This window comes from Pelmatolapia mariae, linkage group LG9 (assembly GCF_036321145.2).
Source record: "Pelmatolapia mariae isolate MD_Pm_ZW linkage group LG9, Pm_UMD_F_2, whole genome shotgun sequence".
Taxonomy (NCBI): Eukaryota; Metazoa; Chordata; class Actinopteri; order Cichliformes; family Cichlidae; genus Pelmatolapia; species Pelmatolapia mariae.
The window spans coordinates 29039108-29059291 of NC_086235.1; the positions used below are offsets into that span (position 1 = coordinate 29039108).

Genomic DNA, 20184 nt, shown 5'->3' on the forward strand with positions numbered 1-20184 from the left:
AACTTTTAATAACCTAAGATACACAAACAGGAACATGAAGTTCAACAGATCATCAGTCTGTGTGAAATAACAAGAGGACAAACTTAATCAGAACCAAAAATATTTCCCAAAAAACATGACGTACTGTGCAAATGTTTCAATCACTCAGATCAGAGCGGGGATACTTCCAAAAATAATGCCATGAAGAGTTTATATTTATCAACAAACTTTTAATTAAAATGCAGGAAACAGAAAACATCTCCCTTAGTTTAATTTATCAGATTGTTCATCCTAGATTCCTTTCCTTGCCTCCTCCCCTTAACATTAGTCCCTTCCACCAGTGATTCAATTCAATTCAATTACATTTATACAGTGCCAAATAACATCAACAGTCACCTCGAGGCACTTTATATTGTAAGGCAGACCCTACAATAATGCATACAGAGAAAATCCAACAATCATATGACCCCCTATGAGCAAGCACTTCGGTGACAGTGGGAAGGAAAAACTCCCTTTTAACAAGAAGAAACCCCCAGCAGAACCAGGCTCAGGGAGGGGCGGGGCCATCTGCTGCGACCGGTTGGGGTGAGAGAAGGAAGACAGAATAAAAGACATGCTGTGGAACGAGAGCCAGAGATTAATAACAAGTATGATTCAATGCAGTGAGGTCTGTTAACACATAATGAGTGAGAAATATGACTGAAGAAAAAATCCAGCTGCAGCCTACACCTATTGCAGCATAACTAAAGGAGGATTCAGGTTTACCTGATCCAGCACTAACTATATGTTTTGGCAAAAAGCAAAATTTTAAGCCTAACTTAAAAGCTGCTCTTTCTGACAGAGGTGAGAGCAGAAAAAGTAAAATGGATCCTTTTGAGCAGTCTGAAATCTAAGCTTTGGCTCACAGGAATCACTTGTACATTTTCTGTGTAACACCTGTACAAAGGAAGCAAGGAAGAGACAATGAGAGAGGAATCAAAGCAACAAGGATATAATGTGACACATTATTGATTCAGAGCTGGTATAAAGCCATGTCAATATAAGACATGACACAGCTCCATCATGATCTCAGATATTTGTGTTCATGACTTCTATATACTGAGACCTAATTACTCTATACTGAAATTCACAACCTGCCGCAATGAGACAAGAAAGTACAGATACCATCTCCTGGTCACCATCTAGTGCAGAACTGAGCATTGTATGTGCTGATTGTCCCGAACTGGCCAGTGTGAGGTCAATGAGAAATTAAGATTCAAAAGTAAATTATACATCATGCAGTTCATCTCATTTCAGCCACTAAACACTCTTTGATAAATTTCTGATCAGAAGATGGGACATTTAAAGAATATGATATAAACATCTGACAGGATAACATTTAAAAGTGAGAAAGTTTTGTGATGAGAAAAATACAAAATATAAAAAGCAAACAAAAGACAAAAATGATAATAGAGAGCTGTATATTAATATGAATACAGCGCTGTTGTGCAGTGATTTTGAAAGGTTCTCCAACTAAACACTAAAGACTTCTGGTACTGAGCTGCTGTAAAGGACACAGAGCTCACACAGGGCAGCAGAACCGACCAGCTAACAGGATGTTCATGGTGGGGTTATGTCTGATAAAGAAGAGGAAGGGGTGGTCTGCGATGAAGGATTTTAAATCAAAATTGCCCTGCCTTATCATGAGTAAATGACGCTCCTTCCATCCCATAACTTCAACAGTAGCCTCAGTTCCCCTCTCGTGGACCTCCACAAAAGCCTTGTGGATGACTTTTGAAAGTACCAGATCTTTGCACCCAGACATGCCTGTGACAGAGAAATGAAAGGAGAACATTTTAAATGAACATAATGCTGCATTTTCATTTTTTTATCTGAGAGGATTTTTTCAAAATTAAAATCTGATAAGTCTAGGTGGTGATATAGATCATCTGGCTGAGCTGACAACCAAAATACCAAAGGTGCTGCAGGAGCCTGGGTTTGAGTGTTTCCAGATAATTTCCTGCATGCCATTCAACTCATCCTCTGCCTTTCTTCCTCTCAACTATTCTATTAAAGTGTAATATCTCCAAAATAACCATGAAAAAAAATTAGTGTCAGAGAGTACAGCTGGTTTAGGCAGGATGAACCAGAACACCTCCCTGACTGTCTTTTAGTATTATAGTATTAAAAGTATCAGGACTGTCATGTAAAAGTCCACCAGTCCATTCAAAACCAGCATCAAAGCTTAGATCCTGCATTCAAAATCTCACAGCAGTACGATCATCAAACAAGACAAACAATCTGCTGAAATAAGCAGCTCCATGGTCTTTTGGAGAACTCTGTCACTGCTGGAGCATTGTTGCTCTACACCAGGGGTAGGCAACCTTTCTGATGACGAGTGCCATTTAAAATTTCCTCAGAAGTCAGAGTCCCATATGATTGCATTAGCAATAAATTTAATAACGCTCTATATGAACAGTTACACACTATATAGAAGAACTTTATAGAATTATATTTGTTCGCAGATGTTGGCAGCTATCAGCGAATAGTTATCAGCTATTTTGAAACAAAAAAAAGGACACTTTTTATCCATAACAGCAAATGAACTGTACAACAGAAAATACAAATGCTATTTATGGTCTCCTCACAACAATGATAAGAAAAATAAACTGGGCCAATATGGCATGTTTGTTAATACAGAGACACATGTTAATGTGATCTCTGGTCTCCCACTCAGAGACACAGGTCTCCGAGTGTCCAGCATTCAGACGGCTACCTGAGGACACTCATGTGAGAGAAAATCTGCTCACACAGATATGTAGAGCCAAATACTGTCAATAAGGCCTCTGCAATGTTCTGAAGACAGTTAAACTTGTCAGGTAGTGATGTCCAGCAGGTGAAAATGCAAACTCCATGAACACGCACTGCTGTGGATTCCAGCTGCTTCGATGTCGCATTAACTGGCATTAACTCGGCCAGTTAATGCGAGACAAATCTAGCTGCTCATTAAAGATTTCTGGTTTGATCAGAAAATAAAACATTGGTCCATACACCTGAAAGTCCCAAAAACGCATTGTGTCTCGAGCCTACGCATGTATCCATGTATTTCCGTGTTGCTGATGCTGTGCTGAGCGGACAGCTCCTGAAGCTTTTGAACTGTCGGAATTTGGAAAGCTAACGTTATTTTTAGCCAATTACAAGTTGAAACTGGTAGTTGGGGTTGTTAGCTAAGATACCGTCATTAAGAAGCGGCACAACTAATGTGTCTATGCGAGCTGATTTGCGATGTGCACCGCTGGCACGGCCATTTATTTTTTGATGCACCTTCTCAGATTAATTCACTGCGTGTTGTGCCCAGGGCTGGACTGGGACAAAAAATCGGCCCGGGCATTTTGACTAAAGACCGGCCCACCAAGTATTAAAGCCATAAAGCCTTTGAATGAAAACAAACACTGTTGTGACAGTGATGTACAGTCTTGTTGGTATATGTATGATTTCTATACATTTTACGTCAGATAAAAACTTTGGTTGTAAGCTTCAGATAATTATTTAATAACAGCTAGACATTTTATATGAGAGTACGAAAGAAAAGTATATCTTTGTGGCCCCCTTTCCCTGTTAATGCCCTACCTGGCCCCCTGGCAAAACTTTGCTAGACCCGCCCCTGCACAGTTACCAGCTGTCAGCTACAGAGAAAAGGATCCTGGTGTTATTTGTCTCTCAGAAACAGTTCATAACTTCCCTTCAACTCATTCATGTCACCTAAAAGGTAAACCTGTTTCTCCATCACATGTTCAGCTCTGATGATTCAGTAAGGACATCTCCTGGTTTCATCTTCATGTTTCCCTCTCACCACATATCCAAACCGATATCATGACCAGCAGCTTTACAGCTGCGGCTCCAGCAAACATCAGCTGATACTAGAAAGTAATATTAAATAAATTCTAACAACAGCTGATCAAGCTTAAACGTGCTGCTGTTGTTTAGCGCAACATCCGATGGTTTCCTCTTTCTGGCGCAAATTGGGCGATAAACAAACGAGACAGAAAAGCCGATCAGCTGATCATTGATCAGTTTCATGATTAAAGTAGCAACAGGAGAGGGAGGGGGAGAGAATGAGAAAAAAGAGGCAGCTGTGCAGCGTAAGACAGAATAAATCCAGCTTTATGTCTTTTTCCATCCTAGCTGAAGTACGGGACAAACTGCGTCCATTCTCAGCTCAACACAAAACGCGTCATATTTTCTCTCAATGCGGGACAATTCCGTCTTTTTACAGGACGGTTGGCAACTCTACTAACTAACCTTATGAATTAAATAAAGTTCACTATCATTAACATCATAGCACCCACCCAGCTGTGTAGAAACTCCGTCATGCTAGCTAGTACGCAGTACGAAAATGTCAGCACAACGAAAATAAACTCCACCTAAACTTGTTTATATCTGACCCAGATAGACTGCAGGTCATAACTTCTTACCTGAAGCTCAGTTCACCCAGTGGCGTGTCTAGAAAATTTTTGTTGGGGGGGCCAGGTAGGGGCACAGATTTGGAGAAGGGTGGCAGATGTAATTGGCAGATAATGTTAAAAAAAAAATTCTACCAACCGTTAACCATAATTCAATAACCCTATAAACCTAATAACCGAATGCGCTTTTAACTCTTATTAGAATGAGATTTTAACCACTACGGTGCAAAGTTTTTAGATACTGCATTGATAAAGTACAAGAGATACAATCAGTGCTTTGTCAGTGTTTATTCAGCATTCAAGGACAGCAATATTTGCATAGTATTTTTACTGACATATAGTGCACATATGTTTTGGGCAAAAACATTTTTGAATATTAAAATACGAACATTTTTAACATACAATTGGCAAATTAGCCAATGCCAATGCAAAACTTTATCTGCCTATTAAAAAAAGAAGATAATCTTCTCACAAACTGGTGTTTGATTTTGAAACAGGAAAAAAGTGGGGAAACAAATGAAAAGACTAACATTTGAATGAAACCTGAAAGCAAGTACTTTCTATGCTGCCTTATGGTAAACTTTGGTAATATTGATGTATAAAGAACAACACTGGCTGATGATGAAATACAGTCAGCTGGTATGGTGACACTGCCAGTATTAACCTGCAGGGCTGGACTGGGACAAAAGATTGGGCATTTTGACCAGAGACCGGCCCACCAGGTATTAAAGCCATAAAGCCTTTGAATGAAAACAAATGCTGTTGTGACAGTGATGTACACTGTCTTTTTGGTATATGTATGATTTCTATACATTTTACATCAGATAAAAACTTTGTGCGCAAGATTCAGATAATTATTTAATAAAAGCCAGATATTAAGTATTTCTTTGTGCCCCCCTTTCCCTGTTAATGCCCTACCTGGCCCCCTGGCAAAACTTTGCTAGACCCGCCCCTGCACAGTTACCAGCTGTCAGCTACATAGAAAAGGATCCTGGTGTTATTTGTCTCTCAGAAACAGCTCATAACTTCCCTTCAACTCATTCATGTCACCTAAAAGGTAAACCTGTTTCTCCATCACATGTTCAGCACTGATGATTCAGTAAGGACATCTCCTGGTTTCATCTTCATGTTTCCCTCTCACCACATATCCAAACTGATATCATGACCAGCAGCTTTACAGCTGTGGCTCCAGCAAACATCAGCTGATACTACAAATTAATATTAAATAAATTCTAACAACAGCTGATCAAGCTTAAACGTGCTGCTGTTGTTTACCGCGACCTCCGCTGGTTTCCTCTTTCTGGCGCAAAGTGGGCGATAAACAAACAAGAGAGAAAAGCCGATCAGCTGATCATTGATCAGTTTCATGATTGAAGTAGGAACAGGAGAGGGAGGGGAGAGAATGAGAAAAAAGAGGCAGCTGTGCAGCGTAACGACAGAATAACTCCAGCTTTGTGTCTTTTTTTCATTCTAGCTAAAGTACGGGACAAACTGCGTCTCTTCTCATTGTTCATGCCGTTACAAAAAAAATAAATAAATAAAAAAGTCATCAGCCCACCGGGCAAATGCCCGGTATGCCCGATCTGCAGCTCTATACAGCAATGTTACAACTTAGATTATATCTTATAACTCATAACTCTTATGCTACCTCCCCCAGTAGCCTACTGTCTGAAATATTTGACGGTTGCAATAATTCTTTAAGTGTTATTTTTTCCTTGGTATTCTAATCTAATAAACTCAACAAACTTAATATTACTTACCGGGACATTTATTCTCTCCTCATTTTTTTTCGCCCAAAAATTGTTTTCTGCAGTACCTCTTTCGTGCTTGGCTCTCCTTCCTTTGCTAACGTGATGCTCATATTGCAGAAGCCGATGCTGCATTCACTTACACTCGGATATCTCAGCTTCACTGTGAAAACGTAACTGTACATTTGATATTTGATTGAATTTTATTGTTTCAGCTTCGGGGTGGCACCTAGGGTGGCCAGTCTGGTCGGGGGGGTGGCCTGTGCCCCCCCAGGCCACCCCGCTGGACACGCCACTGAGTTCACCTGACACTCGGACTGGCGGCCGCCTCGGGGCTTTCCTCCTGCCTCCCCTCTCCCTCGTCCACCTGCTGGCCTCCACCACTTGCTAATGTTACTGAAACTGTGGAAGCTCCGCCATAGCCACCACCAAACAACTGAGTTATTTTTACACACAGGCCAGCATCTGGCCAATCCACCACCTTTCATTGTTTATACCGTTACACAAAAAAAAAAAAAAAAAAAAAATCACCGGGCCACCGAGCAAATGCCCGGTATGCCCGATGGCCAGTCCAGCTATGGTCGTGCCATCAGTTAACCCTTCGCGTGCCAACTGTGGCACGCGTGCCTAGGGTTGCCGACCCCTGCTCTACACTCTGTTCATAAACACCAATAAACTGCAAACGTATGTCTCACCAGAGAAGTCACACTTTGTGTGATGAAAAGCGTCCACCATGCCCATGCTGCTCAGGACTGTGTTCAGGTCATACGTCTCCTCCAGTGTAAATCGAGGCAGCCTCACATCAAGACAACGTGTTTGCATCTGGCCTGGATGAGTCCAAGCCACAAATTTCTCAGAGGTCAGCTCCTTCTCCAGCTGGGATGGAAACAGTATCACTGATTAGAGATTGTGTGTGTGTGTGTAAAATTAGTCAAAACTAGTCAAGTAATCATTGCTATTGTCACTAGTTAGTATCAGATGTGCTAGTAATTTAATCAGTTTTAATGTTTACATTTTTTTGATAAAGTAAATTTACCAATAAATTGTAAATTTTTGTGTCTTAAATGTTATGCAGCCATCTGCCACCAAATAGAGCACTGTTGTTGAGAAACACCATAAATTTGTTATTCTTGGCCTGATCTTGTTGTTAACATTGTTTTATTTAATTACCTATTTTTGCTATTTAAAGATGAAAAAAATAGGACCTGCAGCTGACAGAAAATAGCTTTTTCTAAAAGGAATTAGAAGTAGAGTAGAGCTGCTACTCCTTGAAAGGAGACAGCTGAGGGGGCACCTCCATGGTAAGGTGTTCCCACCAGGCATACACTGTGACCTGCTGGAGAGAATATATCTATCAGCCAGACTGGAAACACTTTGATATTTCTCGAGATAAGATGAAGGAGAGAGGGAGGTTTGGGCTTCTCTGCTTCGGCTGCTGTCCCTGCTACCCAACATTAGATAAGCACAAAAAATGGATGGATGATTTATTGTTTTGTTATTTTAAATTTAAACTTTTATTGAAGTGATTGTCATAAATTCTCAAACGACATTTGTCATTCACAATGCACGGCACAATGTGCCACACTTTCCAGCTGCAGTTTAATTATTTTTCAGTTGTTACTTTTTCATATTTCAGTAATGAATGAGCATCTTTTGTAGAAACATGTTTTCATATCATAGTTAATACATTTCAAATGTTTTTCTTCTTTGTCTGTTTGGAGTTTAACGTGTGTAAATGTGCGATGCGAGATCCTTCACAGTTAAGCAGCATGATTCATTCAAGAATGTCATTAAAAGTTTCAAATCACTTTGTTTACACAGTTGTTGACATCAAGCAGTTTTCAGATTTAACTTAATATCTGGGTGTTTGTCAGTTTTAGACTATTCAGTCAGTCTGATTTGTTTTCTTCGTTTAGTTGACTAAGAAATGAGTCACCAGGAACATCCCGAGTGTGTAAGTGTTCTACCTTCTCCAGTCCTGTTGTATCATCCTCTATCTCTGCAGGTAAAAAGATGAGCATGCTCACTTCCTCCCCACTGTAAGGCATCTCTAGAATCTGTCCAGCAGAGGGTTTCAAACATTACTGCACATAAATCTACTGATACTCATACACAGTAGCGGTTTTAGATACGGGCGACACGGGCGGATGCCCGGGGTGGCATCGTGGTGGGGGGCGGCATCACGGGCATTGGCAAAAAAAAAAAAATTGCTCGTACTCATGCTGCGCGACGTCATGCCAGCGCATACTGGGGATGGCATAGGGACTGATCGGTTTTCTATCGCCCATTTGCTGGGAGTAAGGGCGCCCTCCGTTTGCGAGGTGCACCTGCTGCTTGCGGCACAGGGAGGAGAGGGCGGGGCGGTGAGGGATTCACTGGTGGCTGGAGCAGCGTCTAATAATCAACTCGCAAAATAAAACAAAATAAAAACAAAACAACAAACACGAAAACAGAAGACATCATGATACAGACTTATAATTTGCACCGATGTTTTTCCTCAGTGCGCTTGCTCGCTGCTGAAGTCAAAGTAAACTTTATTGTCATCTCCGCTACATACAGTCCAGTATATAGAGAGACGAGACGACGAGGCTCCATTTACAGCAGTGCAAGTAAACAAATAATAACTATAAGAAGAGTAAGAAAATAAATATACACTTTAGGACTCGGGGTAAAGGGATCAATAACAATTTAAAATTTATATTTTATATTTTGATGATTTAAAGTCTCACACACAACCCGTGGAAACGGGAGGGAGACCTGCTGCTTCCAAATAGAGCACATTTCATTCATAATGTTGTAAATCCAAGCCCATTATGTATTCATGATTTGAATCCTGGGTTCAAAGCCATCAGGTCCTCAGTTTAGAAAAAAGAGAAAAGAAGAGGAGGAGAAATGAGCAAAAGATACAGGTAAGCAGATGTGTCGTTGGATAATGGCAGGTCATGTATCCTGAAACAATCAGAATCAGAATACTTTATTAATCCCTAAGGAAATTATGTGGGTTACAGTTGCTCCAAGAAGAAATGGTAAAAATAGTAACAGTAACAGACTAAACTCCAAACAATACATTATGTTACAGATTTTAATATTAATTAGTCAGTGTCAATTGTTGATTTGTCCTGTTCTCATTGTATGACGAATTATGATGGCTGTTTGGTAGCTGTTTGCATACTATGCATACTCTCTCTCTCTCTCTCTCTTCATATCTGTGTGTGTGTTTCTCTTGTGAGATTCAGTATGGTTCCGACAAAAGTTCTATGTTAATGTACAATCCTGTGTGTGTGTGTGTGTGTGTGTGTGGGGGGGGGGGGGGGGGGATGGGGGGCAGAGTGAGTCTTCGCCCAGGGTGCCAAACAGGCTAGGACCGCCACTGCAGTCTTGCAAATAAATCTGATTATTCCAGTGATTTATGTAAATATGATAAATATAACGGTTACCTTGCAGTTTGCTTCTTCGATGAAGGCACACGCAAAGTCTTCTTCCTGTTTCATCATCTTCACAGGCTTTGAGTCATTCTGAAGACAAACATGAAATTACATTTGACCTGAAATAACATTCTTTTAATATATCCATTGAAATAGTTCTTGGATGCAAAAGTGGATTAAATGACTCTGAAAATGAAAGTGTCGCAGTTATGAATTATATTGTTACATGTATAGTTGATACTGTGCTGCTGTGTCCACATTTCTATATAGGCAGGTGTGTGTGTATGTATGTGTTTGGCTGTAAGATGAATGTCAAGCTCCTGCAGGCATGATGGGTGCGGCCCTGCTGGCGGACTGGCCACACCCGAAGCCACGCACCTGCTGCTGATCAGGCCTCGTCGGGGGAGCTACTTAAGAGAGTCTTGGAGCTCCCACTGACGTGGGATCATTTTGTGAGACTTCCCGTCAGTTCTCCAGTTGATCTGTTTGTGTGAGCCTACCTGTGTAGTTGAGGGTACTAATGGCTGCCTCTGTTTTTCCCAGGAGGATTGCTGGAACTAGAGGGCCGCAGACACAGAGTGCACTGGCACGAGGGAGCGGACACACGAGCACAAACACGGAGAAGACACGGAGTGGAATTTGGGAGCACACGGGGGATGTATTATTGTGTGTACAGTTTTCACTGTAAATAAAGAGCACTGTTTGCGTCGCAGAGTACCACGACTGGGTCCTCCTTTCCCCACATCCCCACGGTCTGCCAACACAGACCGTGACAGAAAGAGAAAAAAATTTGCCTTTGAAGCTGTGTGTCATGAATACTCCAGTCACAGATGTATTTCATGACTTTTATTAAAGTAGTTTGTAAAGAAGCTTTGCATAACATAGACTCCCAAATAAATCTTATTTATCTTACACTGGGTCTTAATGCAGTCTCACATTAATAATTTTAGCTCCTCGTCTTTAAAGCTCCCTCCTCTTGAGGCCATTTTGATTGGCTGTCCCTCTTTGACAAAAGGGGAGGGGCTGATCTTTCTGACATCACGCAGAGCAGAGAAACTGAAACCGGTCCTTAACAGCAGTCTGAAACCTGAGCTTTGGCTCACAGGGATTACTTGTATATTTGCTCATGATTTGAAACTGTCCATGTTGTCCAACCACAACTGCAATGGTATATAGACTTTACAAGGTTATAGTTTCATAGTCAGTGTTCTGTTTTTATGAGCACTTTTACCTTGTTGAGCCAAAATTGAGCATCATAAGTTTTAAACTCAGAGAAATCTTTAATCCAGCTGCCTCTGAAGTGGGTGGCAGTGAGCAACACCAGCCTGGTCAGTTCATTCAAATCATCTTCATCCACCACCTCTGTGATGTTACCTGGTGACCAAAGTAAAACCAAATGTAAACATTGAGAAGTAAAGCCTCAAAGACTGCAGCAAAGTTTTCATCCACAAATCTATGAAAACATGATGGACCCCACACTCTTTCAGCCTTTGTAGGCCAGAGAAACATGATGAGTTTTACAAATGCTGTTTAATCAGAGTATGTTCTTTGACTATTAGTGAAACCTGAAGATATTATTCATCAGCACAACATGTGAATATTTAGAACAAGTAAGGATGCACAGCCATTCTGGCTAATTATTAAATGGACACATGTAACAACTCATTATTAAAGTACTTAAAAATCCTGCTTTTTCTACACGAGGTAAGATAAATGAGGTAAACAAGAGACATCAGGTAAGCAGGTAAAGTTACATTAATGTGCTGTTCCACAAGATGGCGCTCCTCCCTATATTTCTTCATGCACATCCTCAATTCTCTGCATATACTTGAGTTGAGCTTCAGTCAAGGTCAACACATCTGGATGTAAACAAAGTATTCTGGTGCCTGGCTGCCACTTTGAAAGTGAATGAGACTACCATTAATGCTATGCCAGCACAAACAGGCAGGGAGCCAAAAACGCTTTTCATTGAAGGAAAGAGTTAATATTAAAATCTGATGGTATTTTAAGCTGTGCTGTAGTCTAACTTTCACAAAACTCATTAAACTCAACTGCCTAAACTCATATTGCCCTGAGAGACTGGGACAGGAAGAGTTTGACAGATAAAATGAAGATGCATAAACAAGAAGATTAAAAAATATGAGAAGCAGCAGTGAGTGGGTTTGGCTGAAAAGACAAGTGAACAGAGGACTGTGCAGACACTGAGGAAGGTGGTTCTGGGATCCAGAGATCACTGCTGAAACAGCTTGACCCACTGTGGGTTAAATCAGGATTAACGGCAGAAGGAGCCCTTTAACAAACCCTGGTCATAGGTCTGTAAGCTTTATCACTCTTTAAAACTATGTTAAGTACATCTACCATCACTTCTGAGCAGCAGAAGGAAAAAAAAAAGTCATTCAGTATTTTCATGGTATCCTTACGGGTACACCTTACACCTTAGAGGGGCTTAGCAGGAGCAGTGAGTCCTGCTTATGAAAAACATGAAAATTGAACTGGAAATTAGATGAAGTGATTGTGTGTACATGTGTAAATGTGATCCACCTGGTGTGTGTTTCTGCACCCAGTTGTTGACATCAATCCTGACCTCTTCAGACCTGGTCTTGAAGTCCACAGACTCCAGCTCTGTGCTGTAATGTTTCTTGCTTTGTATTAAGAATTTCTGAAACCACAGACGACACATTTGTAAATTCACTCCAGCAAAGTCTCTGACATCACTGATTCTGATTTACTTCAGGCTGACATGATAAGAAAAAACTGTTATAGCTACATGAACACACATGCTGAATCACACATACCTCATATCAATCATTAACACAGTTTTAGATTCTGATCAGTCAGAACTCACAGCATTTCTCTCTCTGCCTCTCATTTACTCCAAAACACACGAGCTCATGAAGAATCACACTCTACATAAGAAGAAGAAACAGACCAGAGTAAAGGGGCAGGACTTCTCTATGTACAGTCTGTTAGCAACACTGAAGGTAAATGGAGCGTCTGGCCTGTTGAGTTCAGTGAGTTTGGCAAAGCTGCTGTGAACGTCACCCCAACAATCTCCGGTTTGCAAGCACTGTGGACAAAACACTTTAGTGGATTCAAAGAAGGACACAGAAGAAAAACATACTGGAACATCATGTGTGATGATGTTAACTCTGCAAAATTCTTTAATTTGGTTAACTTTGTGTTTAATTGCCTTTCATTTGAGGTAAGCATTAAACTAACTTTTGATTTTCTTTCTTTGTTGTTAGATCATTCGTTAGCGTTTGTTTCCCCTGAGTGCCCAGCTTCTTCAACATACCCAGGGACCTTTTCTGTTATCTGGATTCACTTGCGACATTGGCAATAAGTGCTCACATGAACCCTGCACGTCCCCAAAAAAGGGTGTGTTGGCATCATCCAACCAAAAAGCGGTGTTTCATGGATCATATTATTTGTATTCCAGAAAAAAATAGTCCCTGTGAGTGCCAACTATTCCAGAAAAGTTATCAAATAGTGATAAAAAAAAATCTATAAAATACAAGAAAAACTAGAGTAAAACACTTTCTTGAAGTACACATGCTTAATGCTGCAGGAAACCAATAATCTTGTGATTAAGCTCACAAAGCAGAAAAATAAACACTTGAAATCCAGCTAATTATTTTATTATCTTATTATTTTATCACTGAATGCGCTCTCAGTGCTGCTGTATTTCTAAGGTGATGGCAGCAACTTTCAACTGGCTCAATTTAAACATTGAATGTTACTGTCCCATAGGGTGCAACTTTAAACAACTAGGTTAGTGTCACGGGGTGGAAATGGACAAGTTAACTGGGTTTTATTTTTTTATTTTTATCTTGCACGAGTTGCTGTGTTTTACTATTGTTACTATTTTAATATTGTATAGTGTTTCATTTGTTATTGCATGCTTTTATTGTGTTTATTGTTGACTTGTCCTGGAGAGACTCCGCCCCTCCCTGATTATTAACTTGACACACCTGGGAGGTCACAGAGGCCAATAAGAGGGCCTGGCAGGTCATGAGAAGGGTGGCAGCAAAGATGGCGAAGTAGCTGGTGGCAGCAACAGGCTTGGAGGCGCTGGCGATGGGCTGCAGAGGGGAAACTGGGAATATTCTGCAGCGGGGTGGCGAGATTCGCAGCTGGGGACGGGCAGAAGTATGCCGGATGTCAGCGAGGGGCGAGACACCTGACGTGCGCGTCAGCATAACAGTGGGCGGAGTTCGCAGCTCTGCCCTCGCGGGGTAAGTGTCGCCCAACTAATGATTAAAAGGTGTCCCGGTCATTAATAGAAGAGTGACTGCCGTTTTCCTCCTGTCCAAGGGCGTAGATTTGGTTTTGGCATTGGTGGGGACGGATGATTCAACCACCGAACCCTGACCTGTTTCTCTTTTTCCTTTTTGTCTTTGCTTCTTGATTTAAAAAAAAAAGGAGAAATATACTTGCCTACATATGCTATTCCACATGCTTTTAAACCATTTAAAATTACAATTCATAGTTTTATATGTGAATAATATAATGTTAAATTACTATTAAACAAATGACTAAGTATTTTAGGCTTTAGTTTACTTCAGCCATATTCCATATAAATCAAGTGTCATACAAAAATAAAAATAGCTTCAAATACAGTCATGACAATAAAAGAATATGACTTTAAGGACTTAACAACATTACTTCAGTTATAGTACACCAACATCTCTTATACATTAGCACTAAGGGAACACTGAATGACCTGGTGGTTTTTGTCCATAAAACTACTCATTTAAGATTACCACAAAGTAAAAGATCTCTCAGCGAAATTATGCAACATATTAGACACACGATTGCCCCTGTCAACTCAGTGAGCTGGGATTTTTTTTTTTTTTTTTTTTTTTTTTTTTTTTTTGATTCTAAACATGAACTACTGTTACAGCAACAGACGTGGACTACTGGTGCCCCACACAACAACTCAATGTCCACTATGTGAAGGAGCCAAACACATGCCTTCTCCTCTTGTTAACTGAGATAAACTGCTGGCATATTTGTTTTACATCTATACTGTCCAGTCTCTCCTGGTGAACATGGCATACAGCAGCATTGTTTAATCTCATTTGAGTCATTGTTAACCTTAGCCATCTTTTTAGTCTTCTGAGACACTGAAGCTTCTTTCAGCCTCAGTACATGTGTTTTATGCTCAGATTAAAATTATTATTATGTGCTTGATGTGCCTCACCTTTGGCCCTGGCTCTTCCCCTCTGACTGCACTAGGACATATTGCCACCTGATAAAATAACACATTGATTCGTGCCATATAAAAGGTAAGACTTGTCAATTCAGATTCTTTGTCAAATATACACTAATGAATCAATTTACATCAGCAGCCTAACAATTGTCATGATAATAAATACTAGTCAATCTGTAACATCAGTCAGTCACCTGTGACCTCGCCTCTTCACCTCTGTCTGAGCTACAACATGGCAGAGCTGCCTCTGTCACCTGATAAATAACAGCGAGACATTCCACATACATGCAGTCACACATGTGCTTCAAATACAGTCATGAACCAAAAAGTCATCATCCAATTTCACCTGTGATCTTGTATCACCATTGCTCTCTGAGCTTTGTGTTGGTTCTTCTGTCACCTGACAAATAGGACATGCATGACAATAAGAATAAAATGTGTAGCTGCTTCAGTGTTTCTGTCAGTTTGTGCAGATCTTGACTCATCAGTAATGTTTGTAGGGTGAGTGCATTTTTAAAACAATTTGTGCAAACTGCACTACAAGGTGGAATATTTCCAAGTCATGACTACCTTATGACATTTTGTCTCAAAAACTAACCCTATGAATATGTCAGTGCCATTAGAAATTATTGTGTCACCAACGTTTTAACGTTAGACATATAATTTTAACAGCCTCTGTAAACTTATTAGGACGGACACATTTCATGAGTGAATTTGACTTAAAGGTGACTTACAGGTTTCTTTGAAAAATACTTTCTAATATCCAGGTTCTTCCTTTTTGCTGCCATCCTCCTCGCAGCGCATTGCCGCTGCTAAAACTAAACAGAGCTCCCTGAAAGGTTCAGCCAATCACATTGCCTATATTTGTCACATGACGTAGGACTCCAGTAGAGAACGTAATTTAACTCTTTCTGCACCGCTGGGTGAATGAGACGCTGACAGATCGTTGTTTTTCTTTCAGTCGGGTTTGTTTTTCTTTCCTCGAAGAGATCAAATTATTGGTGGAGACAATTCAATAATCGCTGGATATTGGTGGGGACATGTCCCTTCCGTCCATGCCAAATCTACGCCTTTGCTCCTGTCCCTCAGCAACGGCCGGTGAGACCTGGTGGAGATAGGCCATCGGGAGGACGCCGCTGTCTCCGCTATTGGGACTTTTAGGTTTTAGTGGACTTCTTATAGTAATACTTTATATTGCCCTTTTATTCTATTTTAATAGTTGTTGTCCCTGGCCAGGGTATTTTACTGTGTTTTATGTCCGAAATAAATTATACTTTTTTAAATTTCCTATTTTTTCCGGCTCCAGTAATGCTCTTCCCATTTAAGAAGGGTTCCCCTTTTTAAAGTAGAACCTGTATTAAACCGTGCTCGGTGCTTCGGTTTACATTAGCACATGGTTGGAGAAAAGCGGCCAGTCTCTCTCACTCCCCCCCATAAAAGGCACAAAAATAGAGCTTACTGTTTGAAAGTCTAAAGGAGACACATAAATAACTTTCACTTTTATTTGTCAACAAACAAATTAATTTTGCTGATAGACAAGCTTGGTGTGTTTCACTCTCCTAACCTGTGTAGTAACTGTTAAAACTTTCTGAGTGTGTGTGAAAATAAAAACTGTAAGCTGCATTCAAGCTCACTTTGTGTCTTCATTCATATCAGGCTGGTCCCTACATGACTGTGGTAACTGAGCTTCCTACAGATGAACAGACAAAGACTGTATCCACACAATCGAGCTATTATTATTTTGTGTATTTCTCAAAGCTAGTAGGAAGACTGTTTGTGCAGCATTGATCCTGTTGGAAAGATTTGAACTTAATTTTCTATCAATAAATCTCAGAAAACTGGTTTGGTTTGTCTGTTTATTCTTTTCCACATTACTTTGGAGTTACTCTGCTCATTTAGGTTGTCATGGTGACTTGAGTTTAGTTCATGTACCACCTTTTAAGGGTGGTAAATGAACTTTTAAGGGACTTACTGTGCCCTCATGTCTAACCAGCTCAGTCCCTCACATTAGGTTTCAGACTATAATAATATCACACTGATACACGGGAGACAAGTCAGGGTCATTTATACAGTTATAATGGTCACAGTGGTTTCCAGCAGCTGCTCAGATTAACACCAGAGCATCCTGCAATGTGTTAAATGAGCACCACTACAATAACTACTGGGCACTATAATTTTAGTGTTTGTGTGTGAGCATGTGTACTGTACCTCTGACATCTGTGTGGCTGTGTTGCCTCTGGCCCCCAGCATCACCATAGCCAGGGCTGAAGAGATGCTGAACGGGGAGAAAAAGATGTTTCCCGTCTTGTTGTTATTGCTCAGCTGTTTGAGCAAAGTCAGAGAGAAGGCACTGTTGTCCTTGGGCAGAGATGTTGCTGATCCCATTGTTTCTGGTACAAAGAAGGGGGGCAGAGAGTTCTTCAATGCACCAAGCAAGATTAATTAAATCTGAGGTTCACTTTACCTAAAAACTACAAAACAAAAACTATGGTGGCTGTTATTCAGGGTTTTTGTTTAAATGATATCCTTCATGGTGTGTATGCAGATTTAGTCACAAAGCTCCCAGATGAGTCAGTGAGTTATAAACAGCTGAAAGGGTTAGCATTACTCTTTGAGCGCACATGGAAAGAATCTACAATAGGATTAGTTATACACACAAGATATAAACACTGTGTAGGGGTAATTTATGAGTAGTAACCACGTAGACGTGATTTGTAAAAACCGAATAAAGTTACATGACTTACTGACGCTCACTTAGACGGTCAGGATTCCTTCTGGCTTCTGCTTGAAGCGTTTCTTTATTTTTTATTTTTTATTTTTTTTTTGCGTTTCGCTTTGACCATAACCTCCCCCAACGGGAATGAACTCGTCAGCTACTGACCAATCAGTTAACTGGAAAACAGCGTCAAAATGCCCTCGGATCTCTCTGAGTAGGAGGCTTTAAACTTGTAGCGTCTAAAGTCTTCACTTTTCCATTAGTAGGAAATCTAAATTTTTAGAGGCTGATGCGAGATCCTTTATTGAAGCAGAGTGACATACAACCAAAAGCGAGGTGGGCGAGAAACAGAACTATGAACGACTCCGAACTGGGAGAACTAAAAACTGAAACCTGAATCCGCAGGAAGACACGGAGGAAGTGACGTAGGAAGGTAACAGCATGGAGGAACGAAGACGGAGCAACAACGCACACAAGAGGACACGTGCTATAAATACACACAGAGGGAGATACAGCTGAATCCGAGGAGACAGGGAGGACGCAAGCTGAATACACTGACGTCAGGAACGGACCTTCAAAGTAAAACAGGAAATACACAGAATACACAGACTGGACTCAGAAACATGGCACAGACACTAAACAGAGGGAGCACAGAACCAAAACCCTAACAACTAAAAAAGTCTGAACCCAAATACATAAACCGAATAAACTGAAACATGAGATCATAATAATAAACACAAAACGCTGGGTCAAATGACCCAAAACCAGGTTTTAAACAGTAACTAATTTAATTCGTTTACCTCAATTCTTCATTATCTATTTAAAGGTCTTTGGGAAGCATGTTAATTACATAGTCAGTTATTTATTTACGCAGGTGTAAATTATATCTTTGAGAATGTCATAGGCAATGTTCCCTTTAAGCTGCACGCTTGCGCAATTGCGCACTGCTGGCACGGTCTCTGCGCACAGAAAATCTGCAAAAAAAAAATAAAAAAATAAGTTAAAATTAATACTTTAACAATTCTGTTTTGCAGTGTTAGTCAGTAAGTGACTGGCTGCTTCCATATGTGATTAGAACGATGCCACCTTAGTCCAGCCAATAATGCGATTTACATTTGTATATACACCTAATCAGCGTCGTTGACAGGCTATGACAGCGTCCTTATGTGCCGACACCGGTGTTTTAGCTCACAAAGCGGCATAGCTGATGTGGAGTGAAGCCACGTTAATGACAACACCTACAACCATTGGAGATGTGAGCAGGACAGACGGAACAATTGAGGGAAAAGGTGTGGACTATATACCACTTTTAAATTGTGTTGATAGGCCACGTAAAACCAGAGTTATGATAAAATATCTGCAATATTTGGTTTTCTTCCTGAATACTATCTATTTATATTTACTGCGGGAAGAAACGGTAAAACGGCGTTTTATAAGGAAAACACTCTCCGCCTGTGAGCAAAAACGAAACCAAAAAAACCCAGCCTTTCCTATTGGTGGAAAAAAGTACCATGTCGACCAACCAAAAAAATGATATGGCAACGTGGCATTTAGATGTTTAGGAAGGGGGGAAGTTTTAGGAGTGACGGCGGTGTTTTGAGATGTGAGAGATTTGAGACGTTTAGCGCAAATCTTGTGTAGTTAGTGTGTAGTGTAGTCAATAGTTTTGTTGTGTGTGTCAGAACAACGAGGCGACTACTGAATGTTACAGGTGTTACAGGAGTGATACATCTCCTGTTGTCAGGCCTGCAGGTATCAGGCTGTTGTTCTCCTTTATCTCATAGTGGACAGAAATTATTTTTTGGAGTGGCACAAATAATTTGTGTGGCATCAAATTTGATGCAGAACAGCTGATTGTTCTGTAAATAGTTTGAAATGTTCATTTAAAAAAACGTCTTGGCTGCATTTTTAGATAAACAGCTGCAAAAAACTTTGTTGTTTGCAAAACTCAGTTACTTTTTTTGAAGAAGTAACTATATAATTAATTGCCCAACTTTAGTCATTATATACTGTATTTGGCAGACAGAGAGTTACAGGACTCTCTCCCAGACCACAGACTCATAAAACAAGTCAGAGCTTTATAAAAAAAGAAAATAAAAGAAAAACATATTACACAGGTCATGAACAAGATTTGTTTTTAATTTTCATTGTAATTGGGCTAAAGCAGTTAATTAAAAGTAGTCTAACAGAAATGTAAATGCTGTAATTTGATTATTTTAATAAACCATGTAACTTGGATGGATTCGATGCTGACGCGACCACAGTGCACACGTCTGCTGTTGCTCACAGTGGTCCAAGGGATCGCTCAGGGAGTTTGTGTGTTCGCTCAGACACGTGAAATATTAGAGGGAACATTGGTCATAGGCATTGTGTAAATCTGGAAGTAATATTATTTGTGAATGTACCATTTATCCTCGTCTTCATGTTCAACAGGTGAGCGTGGTTTGTATAGAAGCATGCTGCTACAAGCCCAAAACAGCATTGTGCACTCACTAAAAACTTTTCATGTTTCTTTACAGGCACACAGACAAAATAAATGTTGTAATAATAATAATAATAATTATAATAATAATAATAATAATAATAATTATTATTATTATTTAATTGATTAATTGATTAATGCTTTAGATAGTCAGTGTGCGATATCTCATCTTTGTGTTTT

General features: G+C 40.2%; 1 protein-coding gene across 3 annotated transcripts; it reads right to left on the bottom strand.

The window, feature by feature from the left end:
- Nucleotides 1–226: 226 nt before the first annotated feature.
- LOC134634741 (leukocyte elastase inhibitor-like) lies at nt 227–17925 on the bottom strand. Of its 3 annotated transcripts, XM_063484081.1 has the most exons (9): nt 17551–17925; nt 17015–17196; nt 12524–12661; nt 12136–12253; nt 10826–10968; nt 9607–9684; nt 8137–8226; nt 6865–7045; nt 227–1785 (listed from the first exon to the last, which is right to left on the bottom strand). In XM_063484081.1, exons 2-9 carry the CDS (start codon nt 17189–17191, stop codon nt 1541–1543), a joined length of 1170 nt encoding a protein of 389 aa, XP_063340151.1. In that variant the 5' UTR covers nt 17192–17196; nt 17551–17925; the 3' UTR covers nt 227–1540. The 3 variants fall into 3 exon arrangements, with proteins under 3 accessions (XP_063340151.1, XP_063340153.1, XP_063340152.1); XM_063484083.1 differs by lacking the exon at nt 12524–12661; XM_063484082.1 differs by lacking the exon at nt 8137–8226.
- Between the last annotated feature and the right edge of the window lie 2259 nt (nt 17926–20184).

Bases quoted from the DNA above. Each gene is read 5' to 3' on its own strand.
- LOC134634741 (XM_063484081.1), bottom strand. From the start codon at position 17,191: ATGGGATCAGCAACATCTCTGCCCAAGGACAACAGTGCCTTCTCTCTG. The intron at 9,685-10,825 runs GTAAAAGTGCTC...GTTTGTCTTCAG, and splicing joins CTCAATTTTGGCTCAACAAG to AATGACTCAAAGCCTGTGAA. The intron at 8,227-9,606 runs GTAACCGTTATA...TCTGCTGGACAG, and splicing joins TCGAAGAAGCAAACTGCAAG to ATTCTAGAGATGCCTTACAG.